Source organism: Apis cerana, linkage group LG3 (assembly GCF_029169275.1).
Source record: "Apis cerana isolate GH-2021 linkage group LG3, AcerK_1.0, whole genome shotgun sequence".
Classification (NCBI taxonomy): Eukaryota; Metazoa; Arthropoda; class Insecta; order Hymenoptera; family Apidae; genus Apis; species Apis cerana.
This window is the reverse complement of record NC_083854.1, coordinates 13,355,215-13,367,500: the sequence shown is the minus strand read 5'-3', so window position 1 is coordinate 13,367,500 and position 12,286 is coordinate 13,355,215. Positions and strand designations below refer to the sequence as shown.

At 24.9% G+C, this 12,286-nt stretch overlaps 2 protein-coding genes across 3 annotated transcripts; one reads left to right on the top strand and one right to left on the bottom strand.

Annotated features, from left to right (window-relative positions):
- Positions 1-2,474: 2,474 nt before the first annotated feature.
- LOC107995392 (protein obstructor-E) lies at positions 2,475-7,759 on the bottom strand. Its single transcript, XM_017052878.3, has 6 exons — positions 7,641-7,759; positions 5,397-5,836; positions 3,826-4,020; positions 3,286-3,470; positions 2,790-3,022; positions 2,475-2,647 (listed from the first exon to the last, which is right to left on the bottom strand). Exons 2-6 carry the CDS (start codon positions 5,443-5,445, stop codon positions 2,611-2,613), a joined length of 699 nt encoding a protein of 232 aa, XP_016908367.1. The 5' UTR covers positions 5,446-5,836; positions 7,641-7,759; the 3' UTR covers positions 2,475-2,610.
- Positions 7,683-12,281, top strand: LOC107995390 (SUZ domain-containing protein 1). 2 transcript variants are annotated; one of them, XM_017052875.3, is made up of 5 exons: positions 7,686-7,822; positions 9,476-9,552; positions 9,820-9,988; positions 10,850-11,039; positions 11,112-12,281. In XM_017052875.3, the coding sequence occupies exons 3-5, from the start codon at positions 9,945-9,947 to the stop codon at positions 11,301-11,303; spliced, it is 426 nt and encodes a 141-aa protein (XP_016908364.1). In that variant the 5' UTR covers positions 7,686-7,822; positions 9,476-9,552; positions 9,820-9,944; the 3' UTR covers positions 11,304-12,281. The 2 variants fall into 2 exon arrangements, with proteins under 2 accessions (XP_016908363.1, XP_016908364.1); XM_017052874.3 differs by lacking the exon at positions 9,820-9,988 and having other exon boundaries at positions 7,683-7,822; positions 9,482-9,552.
- Positions 12,282-12,286: the final 5 nt, after the last annotated feature.

The following is a 12,286-nucleotide window of genomic DNA, read 5'->3' as shown; positions in this document are numbered from 1 at the left end:
AGAAGCAGCGTTCCGACTTAGCCACAGCCCCTCTGACGAGACCTTTTAATTTTCGGCTATTTAATATACTTGAGAGTATTTTTCGCAATTTTTTTTTTTTAATTTCGATATTCTTTCATCTTTCCGGATCGTTTTTCGTTTTCGATCGATCACCGAAAAAAAAACATTTTTATTTAAAAAAAAAAATACTCCATATTGTATGAATGGAACTGAGAATTTGCGTCGTTTGTCACTGATCTGTTCGTTATTTCATTCGGATTTAGAATTCATCTATTTTTCGATGTCTCTTCCAAGAAATTTAATTTTCAGTCAATTTTTTTATTTTTTTTTTCTTTTATTTCGTATACGTTCCCGTACCGTAAAAATTTTTCTATTAAGGAAGAAAAAGAAAAAATTGTTCGAAATTGTACCGATAAAACAAAAATCAAAAATTAAAATTAAATTATTTGAGTAATTAAAATTATTTATTATCGTTAAAACTATTAAAGCGCAGCAAATAATAAGAGGAAGGAAAAACGATAAATTCGTCGAAAATGTATAAAAGATACTTTTACGAAAAAAAGCGTAATTAAATTTTGATGATTAAATAGATTTACGATACTGATAATTTAAACGATAATTCGATAAAAATGATTAAAAAATTGAAATGAAAGAAAAGATAAAGAAAAAATCGTTGAAGCTTTTTACGAATATCGTAAATTAATAATGAAAATAAAATTAAACTGTTCGAAAAGCGAAAAATATTAAAACTAAAAATTTATAAATAATTTTTTAAACGTTAAATAATAAAAACAAAAAAAAGAAGCTTCGTGATAATGATTGATGAATTAATAAAATGAAATAAAAATTAATAATCTTACGAATATTATAGAGAACAAAAATCGTGACGAGATGTCGCGTCGATTGTTATTGTATACGTATCGGTTAAACGTTTTCCGACTACGAAGCGAAACGGACGTGTTTCTTCGATTTATATTATACGTACGCGTATCGATTAAACGTAGTCGGTTTCCGAACACGGAACGAAACGAACGTGTATCTGCTCTCCGAATAAATTTTATCGATATATCGAGTAAAATGTTAAAATGTAATTATTAAAATAATAAAAATTAATAGAAAAGAACGTATAAAACTTGAATAATAAAAAATAATCGTATAACGTTTTCGAAAAAACAAATTCGACGAACGATAAAAAAAAAGAAATAATAATGAAGAAATGATCCAGAAATCGCGTAATCGTATCGTTATTCTTCCTTCGTTTCTTTTTGTTTAAAACAACGAAGTAATGATATAACGTTATCCGTATTAACGATAATTTAGAATTTAAAAAAAAAAAAGTTAAAATTCTATCTTTTTTTTGCCTCTTTTTAGTCTCGAGCGTTATAATGAAATATTAATTCGTATAAACTATACTATGAAAAAGATTAAAATTTTGTTTAAAGATTGAAGCTGAAAGAACCAAAATGATCTATATCTGACGTATATCTTTGATACCGCGAGTGATGCGATGTTTACGTCGTTGAATATCGTCGCTCCGTCTTTGATGACGAAAATCCTCTCTATGTAAAAGAATTTTCTATAAGATAGAATATTACCAGTTAAAATTCCCGATAAAATAGAGTCGGCACTTTAAATGTTAACTTTGATTCGAAATATTGAAAAAATATTACTATGTTTGATTAAACGTCGCGGATTGTATACGCGTTACTGTAAAGAACTTTTTAACTATTTAACTATTTGCTTGCTTATTTCTTACTTCTTCCAGTTTTCGTTTGCTTTGTTCTCTGTTATTCTCTATAATTATTATCGTCTTATCTCTAATATCCGAACGCGATTTGCGAGAGATTATGTGTTCGTTTAATTGAATTGATTTTGTCTTTTAATGTATATTGAAACTCGTAGTTAGTGAAATTTTATTATTTGTTAATTTAACGTTAAACGATAAATGAAATAACTGCGAAATTTAATATCGAGAAAATTTTCGAATATTCGACGAAATTTTTTATTATATCGATCTTTTTAAATAATAATTTTTTTTATAAAAATTAACTAATTTGATCAAATATTTAATTCTTTTTTTTTAACGCGATACGTTTTTAACGTGTTAAATATCTTTTGATAACGCGATGAATTCGAGGACGAAGAAGTAATAAAATTATCCGGAAGAAAGTTACTGTCGATACGCTTCGTTGGTTACCGGAAAAGAAAACGAATATCAAAGACATTTCGTACTTTCACATTCCTGTCCTCGTATACGAATGATATCTGTATCGACGCGTCGTATCGTTTGCTAAGAAAAATTTTCGAAAAGAAAAATGTGAAGGAATGTGATTGATATCTTGATGTGAACTCGTTTCCTGTTAATATCTTTCGTCGAGAACAATTATTCGTAATGATACGAATTTATTCTCGTATCGTCATTTTTCGTTTCGATTCGAGATAGGTGTTGGGAGAGAAATCCAGCGAGATCTGAATGAGATAAAATAAAATTTTTTATTTATGAACAATGTCGATTGTCGTAACATTCGTGATTATACGCTGAACGAAGATGACGTGATTTTAAAACGATGCCGAGATCCCGATGCGGGACATATAAATATGAAATATATTTTATGGTTTCTTATCATCGTCCTTGTACCAGTCCTCGCTATAAAAATATAAATATTCGATTTATAATTATTTGATTTATCTTTATTTTTAACCTATTTCTAGAATGTAATAATTTTTGTATTTCGCGAATTTACGAATTTCTTCCGTTTATAAATTAACCGTTATTAAATTGTATATACCAGCCGGGAACATTTTCCGGTGCATCGCATCTTTGTTGTTCCTCGTTATAAACGGTCCCATCGCTACAACCTTGTTCTCGTGGTGTTACTCCGTTCAAACAGACATAAAACTTCTGACAATCATCTGGATGAGCAAATTTCGGATGATCAACGACCATTCCTCTCGTGTCCACTTGACTTTCTCTTGGACATTCGAAACCATCTTTCAATTTTTTGTCTACTACTCCGCATCCCTGTCGAAGAAGAAATCGAATTTAATGCGAGTGTATCGTCCGTGTTTTGTTCCGTTAATTTTTGTATTTATACAATTATTAACGATAAGTGATTACTGTTGTAAATAATCATGCGTGTAATAAATTCGATGTTTAAAGACGTTCAATTGTCGTTACCACGATTGTAAGTAATGCCAAGTTATCATCGAATTGGTTGCGATATTACGGGCTGAAAAAAATAGTAAAAGTGAGACGTATGTGTAAAATATGAAAAAACTTTTTACTTCTCGACCAGCGCTGTCGGGCCAAACGCATGTTCCGCTATACTCGTCGAAATGTAATCCGGTGGTACATGTAATTTCGATAGCTTCGCCATCGATGCAATTATAAAAAATATTACAAACGGATGCATCTGGATGAGCGAAAAAACCATTCCTTCGAGGACATTTCTTGGTCGGTTGAGGAGGTTCTGCGAACGTGAAAAGATATAAATTTAACGGGAATTTAAAGCACTTTCGTTACTTATCGTCATCGTATCCTGTATGTCAAGGACATTAACCGCAAGAGCCAATGACACGCGTAACGTGTAACTTCTACTCGAGTAACTCTATTTTATTCCCGACGAACGTACAATTTTCGATACTTGATATTTGTACTTGTATTTGTATTGTTATAAAAATGTAGAAAATAATCAAAGATTTTTTTCTTATTTTTACGACTGTTCTAATTAATTATTATTTGATTAATTATTCTATGTAATTTATCGCATTATCTTCAATTATTCGAAATGCATAAAGTGTAAAAATTATATCTAACGATCTTACGCAATTCAAGGCGATCTCCGCAATCAACGTTGAATACGTGATCGCATTTGTTTACTTTTCGATTCAAGGGATCGAAAACGAGTCCATCTGGACAAAGTTTCTCCGTGGCGATGCCATCGATGCATTCGTAATATTTGTCGCACTGTTTCGTGTCTTCGTATTGACCATCTTTACTCGGGCAATTGAACGCACCGTCTGTAACGCAATTTCACGAATGAATAAACTTTCTCTTATATTATTCGTTTTATATAGCGATATAATTTTTTTTTAATTTCTTCTTCTTTCTTTACATTACTTTTCTTTTTAAAACTTCTTTGATTTTATCGCATTATTATTGACATTATCGTATAATTTAAAAAAATATGATATAAAAAGAATAAAAATAATAAAAATTTCGATGCACCTCGCTTAAATATTAGAAATGCAACGAGAGAAGAAAAAAATCTTCTTAAGTTTCTTTATAGTAGTTTTGTAATATTTACGCGTAATAACGCAAATCGGAACGTTTCGAGAAACGAATAAATAAGGAATAAATACATGAGCGAAAAATATATGCGCTAACGTAAGAGACGATCGAGCTGGTCTAATTGTCTGTAATCTTTTCATAAATTTCTTATCGGTATTGTTTTATTTTTTTTTTTTTTTATATATATAATTTATCGGTTTTATACATGCGTATACATCTTCGCATATATGTGATCGTTTATAGATACTTATGCAACATCATCGATATAATATGTAGTAGATTTGACATTTACGCTTTAGAAAGTTTGAATGTTTCTTACGCGCTCTCCTCTCGAGCGAAATGAATACATCTGGAATTTACCTACTTACTAGAGACGTTTACGAACGTTTATTTTGCACGCGGAATAAACGATGAATTTTAGATTATATTTAAATATTTAATAGTTAAACGATGATTATGAATATCGAAAATTCAAAAATAATTATCTTAGAAGTGTGACAAATTGTTATTCAGAATTGAAGAGAAAGTCTGAGATCTGTTTCGGTGAAATCATTCCTTTCGTTCTCGGTAATTGATGTACGCTGTTTTTACTTTTACTTGAAAAATATATACGATACGATTTTAATAGTTTTATTTTTTTTTTTTAAATGTTATTGTTTCTTGCGATATTTATATATGATAATAATTTTAATATTAATTCATTGAAAAGGAAATTGATTGTTTTTATGGATATAAATTAAAATAAAAAAAAAAGAAATGCATGTTTACTTACAAAAATGATATAATAAACGATCGATATTTGAAAAGAAGAAAAAAATCGTGTAGTTATAATGTCTGAATTAATCAAAATTAGATATAATTTTTGAAATATTAATTTAAATTACATAATGAAATATTGAATACGATAAATATAAAATTAAAATGATAGATATATGTACGCTTTAATGGCGAAAGAGATAATAAAAAGTTCGACGAAAATATTTTTAACGTATTTATAATTTTAACGCGATCTTTTAAATTTTATTAATTATTAATTAAGTTATTAATTATATCAAATATTTTATTTTAAATTTTGCGCGAAAGATTATTAAAATATGATACTTACGTGTTACAGCAACCACAGCCAATATCGTTACAAAATATACGTTAATCATTTTTCTCTTCTTTTTTTTATTTAATTTGATGAAAGTGATTCGCGCGATTTACCAAATCGATTATTCCAAATCGATTATTCCAAACACTGGTCACTGAGAAATAGACGGTATATTTTAATCCTCTTTCGAATTGTGTCTCCTTCGCGAAACACTGCAGCTTCTTAACGACTCGCTATAGTCTATACCTTCTTGGTCCCCACTACGTTTCTTTCTTACTTTCGCTTCGTCTTCATAGAATCAAGATTGATCGTCGGAATCACGCGCTTTTACTCTTCTTTCTCTTTTCTTGATATGTATATTTTACATGCCGATCGGTAAAATAATCGTTACGCTATCTATCATTATCGTTATTTTCATCTTCTTTTCCCTATCTCCGTATTATTCTTCTTTTCTATTGAAAAATAATTAAAAAATTCGATTTATCGCAATTTTTATAAATGATCCTTAGATTCTTCGAATTTCGAATGTTTGGAATAATGTGAATAATTACTAATAATGCTGTTGATTGTTGTGTTTATACATATTCGTACTCTTTGATTCTATTTTTTTTAAATAATTTACTATAAATTTAATTTGATATATCGATGAATAAATAGATAAATTAAATAGATAAATGATATTTATTTATCATTCGTTATGTCATTCGTTTTATAAAATTGATTTTCTTTTTTCAATTTATACGCGATCACTTATTCTTTCTTAATATTTTTCTTGTCGCTTTTTTCATTATTTTTCTTGCTCTATTTTTTCCATTAACGTATCGTATCTTTCATTTTGATCTTCTATCTATTATCGATAAAACTCGTCGTTATTTATATAAAATATTATGATAGATAGTTTTTTTATGATAGATGTTTTCATAAACAATAGTATATTATAAATGTAATTATAAACGTAACGATATGTAATAACATATTGAATTGTGAGGTAAGATTTAAATTAATTCGGTTGAAATTATCCTCTTAATCCTCGATCGCAATCTTAAAAGTTATACGTATATTTTAATATTATGTTATATTACATTCTAAAAATAATATTTATATTTATCGAATTCATCGAACCATGATTTCTCGAGAATTAATATCGATATCGTTATTAAACGCGAGAGATTTCTGTTTGTATTTTCTTTTCTAAAATATAGATTCGCAGGACGCTAATATTGTAAAAATTCCGAAATGTGATTTTTGATTTAATATTTTTGTTATATAAAATTTCTCTTATAAATAAAAATAATTCTTCGAGTCGATTATTAGAAAAGCGACGAAAGTAATCGTATGTTTGATCCATTGATCGATAGAACAAATTTCGAAAGCGCGTGAAATATTTCTCCAAAGAATTTTCAAACTTCGATAACTTTCGTTATTCGTGAAAATTTATAAGTAATTCGAATCGATTATTAGACCGAAAATGTATCGATAAATGCAAATGAGATTAAAAGATTAATCTGTTTGTGAAAGATATGAGTATTATTATGAATTTTTGTGTGTATATTATGAAACGATAAGAAATTTAATAAATTACATGCATATATAATAATGATATTTGTTTACGCATACATTCAAATATGTATTTCCTATCCTAATCCTTACGTGCAATGCTATATACGGTTATAAGCGGCCAACGTGGCAGCGATATGTTCAAGATGGTACGAACACGGATAAATTTTCTCGTTTATTATCATTAATGCGTTATTTTAATTAAAAAATTAAAAACTTATTAAATTAAATTATAAAAATTATATTTATATAATATATCCAAAATTCTTAATTGTTATTTTCTTTATTTGTTAAAAATTAAATTTGCGATTTATTCATCTTACGGAGAAAAACGAAACAAATATAAATATATATATATATAGATATCCATATCAAAATATTATAAAAACGAATGATTTAAATAACGAAAAAAAAATGAAAAAAATATGCAAAAAAAATAATTGGAATAAATTATAATAAAATGATTAAAGTAAAGACGCGATTTATATATAATTCGTATATTATTTATATATTATTCTCTTATATATATATAATATATATATTTTAAATTATAATATAATATAGATTTTAGCTTATTACGCGTATATTTATATAAAATCTAATTTGAATATGGCGCTGAAAAGAAATTTATCTAGGAAATATTCGATTCTTTTATTTGGCTAATATGACATAATATAACTATTTTAATATTTCTCTTACCAAAAAATATCTTCATATACATATGCCAATCTTACAGATGTATGTATACGTTCCTTGATTCATGCGAATGCTATTAAGTTTTTCAAGGTGATTTATAAAAGTTAAAAATAAGTGCATAATTCAAAAAAATGTCAACTATGGATGATGTTCTTGAAAGTTGGGAAGAAATTGAAGAATCAGAGGTAAGTTATTTTTTACGTTTTATATTTGAGACGATATTCTTTGAAGTTGATTTGATAATGAAATAATTACCTTAACCTCTACTGTGGATAACGTTTTTGTTTTGAAGGATTAATTTTAAATTTAATACTTTGATGATATAATTTTAAATATTATAGTCGTGAAATCAATGTTTTTTTCTTAATTACGTTTATATATAAATTAGTTGCTATTGAATGAATGTATCCATATGGTCAATGATATTTATTGATAAAACAAAAATATATTTTATTTAAAAATCTACATTTTGATATGTTTAAATTTATATTAATTATAATATGTTGATACACTTTTGATATATATGCATATACATGTATATAAAAATAAGTATGGAATATGAAATACAAGGTATTTTAAATCTAATATTAAATTATTTAACGTAATGAATAGAAATATTGATATAATATATGGTTTGATATATAAGAATTTATAACTGTTAAAAATTAGAAATTAAAGTTAAAATTTATATATTTTTCTTCCTGTGATTATTCTTATTCATTTATATGTAAAAATATATAATTGCCAATAAAAATTATTTTCTTCTAACATCTCTCATATTATGATTGGATAAACGCATTGACATATAAATATGAAACTTTAATTATATATTAATTATTTACAAAAAAATATAAAAATATATTTTAATGATATATAAGTCAAAAAAATCATTTTTTGTTTTTAATTTTATTCTATAAATATTGTTTAATTGAACGTTCAAAATAATTTTAAAATGATAGATTATTTGTATTACTAGAAAAAGAAAATTATATTATGTAATGATGCAAAATTCAGAAACGATATATGGAAATTCAAAGATATATAGAAATTCTGAAAAGATAAATATAAATAAAATATAATTGTACAATTTGTACAAAATTTTAAAATTGTAGAAAAATTAAATTTACCATTTAATTTTTATATTTGATAAGACTATGACATTGTTATTTGTTATCCAGTAATGGATTGTAAAACTTGAATCTAAACCTGATAGAAAATAGATTTAAGAAAAAATTTCTAAACATTACTTATAAAATATAAAATTTAATTAATTATTTATCTTGAACAAATGGAACAAAATTAACAAAATATTACTTATCTGTTCTTTATAGATCTATTTTTCAAATAGATTAAAAGAAATATTAAAATGCACAGTTTTAGATTATATAAAAACCAATTTGGTAACGTGCGTAATATGTAGCATATGTTTATAATAATTTAACATACAATATATGTTATATCATTTATTCATACAAATAATAAATATTGCAAGAAAATAATTCAATGATAACGATGAAAAAATTTTTTTCAATAATTACAAATGTTTATACATTTATTTATAGATTTTTTCAGCATTGTTAAATCAAATAACATTATTTTATTATTATTTTATATATAATATATATTATTTTATATTATTTTATACTATTTTATATATAATGTATATTATTTTATATTATTTTATATATAATGTATATTATTTTATATTATTTTATATATAATATTCTTAATGTAATGTGCGCGTGTATGTGTGTGTGTATGGTGTGTGTATGCGCGCGTGCGTACATTATATATTTATTAAATGTTATCATATTATTATAAATTTAAAATTTGATGAGTTTTAGGTGCTCAACAAAAGATTGGATGCTCTTCAGTTAAATGCAGTAGAAGCGTTAGAGGAAATAGAATCTTCTAGGTGAGATTAGTTTATTTAATTGTTAATTGTAAAATAATTCATATTTTCATTCATAAATTTAAAAAAGAATAAAATGAAATTTTTAAGAATTACTATAATGTATTAAATATTGGGTTGAATGAAAAGTTATTGAATTATTGAATGAATGGTAGGATATTATGATATTTTATCGTATAATTTAGTTTTTTCTTTTTTTTTTTTTGTTATAAAAATTATTACAAAATGTTAATTAATAAAGTGCATATTTGATTCTTATTCCTTTATAAGTTTCAGAGAATCAATCGCAATCTTACAAACAGTAAAGAATGTTTGTGAAATGTATGGAGAATATCTTATTAAGATTTGAAAATAATAAAATTTTTTCAAAAATATCGATCAAGAGATTTTGATATATGGACCACCATACTCTGAGAGACCAAAAAAGAATGATTTGTCGGTAATATGTTGTAAATCATTATTAAAGAGTTTAATTTCAATATTTTCCAAATGTGTGTTGTTAAAATCTTCTATTATTTTACAATGATTTTGAGCTTTACCTTTTGTTATATGAATATATTGGATTATATATAACAAAGATTAAGAAATCTACGCACAACGGAAACCATTTTTTAAATAAATATTAAATGTAGATAATGAACTTAAAATAAATAGCGAATCAGAGAAAAAGAAAATCTTATATCTAACGAAAGATTATAATTCATAAAATTTACGGAAAATGACATATTACATCGGAAAGGAATCGTATTTTATTAAGATTATGTATATACAAGTATACTGTTTATTAAATAAAATAGGAAATTATAAAAAGTATTTGTTGAAAATAATATTATCGTTTATTCTGATTGCTTGTAAAATCATCAAATGAAAAAAATATAAAGTGTAAATAAAAAAAGAGATAAAAAATCTGAGATACTGATGAGTTGGAAAAGAATGAGAAAATAATATTATTGATTGAACGATTCATTTTGTATAAAAATAATATAATGATATCTAATAAAGAAAAAAAAAAGAGTAAAAACTTTTTACTCAACCCAATATATTAATATAATATATAATTTTATAAATAAATATTAATATTGTTATAAATAATATTAATATTGTATCTGAAAGTATTAATATTGTAAGAAGATATTAAAAAAGCGCAATTTTAAGAAATTTACAATTATAATTTATATTAAATATTAAAAATAAATAAATAAATATTAATGGTATAAAAGTATTATTGTAAGAATTGTATCTACATATTTTTCGCATTTTTTTTTAATAATCATAACATCTTGTGATTATAATGCCTTAGCTTCAAAACCAGTCACAATTCGAGTACCAGAATGATAATGTTAGGGGAAGATGGTATGAGATCTCAATATGTACCTCCAAAACCGACGGTAAAAATTTTGAAAAGACCTTCGAGAGATTCACAAGGTAGTGGTGATGGACCATTAGTGAATGGAGATAAGCCAAAACATCCTATTAAATCTTTGAAACAGGTATATTTTTAATATTCCGAAATGATATATGTAAAAAAAAAATTATGTGATTAAAATTAAAATTATTTATAGAGGGAACAAGAATATGCGGAAGCAAGAAAAAGAATTTTAGGTGAAGAAAAAAGTCCGGAGGAAAAGTTAATGCAAGAAATAAATAAAATTCAACCAAAATCGACGACTCCGAGTAGTAGTGGGTTACCAAGTAACATTCTTCGTATGCCTATTGGACCAGATGGAACACGGGGATTTAATGTACGCAGGTAGCGCGTCTTCCGGGGATCAACTCTTTCCACCCATCCTTTTCCTCCTCTTCCTTCTTCTTAACACAGGGAAGAGAGGCAGCTATGAGGCTGATGGCAGAAAACAAGAATAATATTTCTGACCAAATATAAGCATAGTGCTCCTACTATTTTGAATGGAGCCTAATATAAACTATGCTGTGGAACATTGCTAAACAGACACGATAATATAAAAAGATCAAGACTATAAATTGGCGAAGTTAAGTCATTATAGATGTGGTAATGTTTCTCACTGATGAAATATTGTCCATTTTGTTAATATATATTATGTTTAACAGAAATTTTTAATTAAAATAATTAAAATCTATAACTATCATACTTTTTCATAATTGCAATATGATATAAATTATTTTATTTTCTATATCTGTATGTTTTTCAAGTTATCGAAACAGATTGTATAATAAAAAATTTCTCTTTATATCTGTTCGTTATATTTGAATAATTAATTGTTTTCTTATTAATTTTATTTTTCTGCGTTTTATAAATAGAATAAGTGTTATTATATTATAAGCAGAAAAATATGTGATTTTGTAAATACGTATAATTTTTTAATTTTTAAATATATATTTCTATTAAAAAGATATTATATTTACAAATATATAACAATTATCGATTGAAAATATTTTTCTACCTAATAAAATTGATATTGATATTGATGAATAAATTTATCTTTTAGTAAATCTTATGATAAAATGTTATTAAAAAAAAAAAAGATCCAATAATTTTAAAAATAATTATTTATATAATTTTAATTGATATTTCTCGATATGCAAATTTTGTGTTGTATCGTATATGAAAAATTAATTATCAAAAAATTGTTTTTTTGATTCATGATTTGTTTTATTATTATATTGTATATATTCGATATAATTAAAATATTTTAATACATTATAAAAAATGTATTAAAAAATATTATTTTATGAAATATATTTATTTTATAAAATGAAT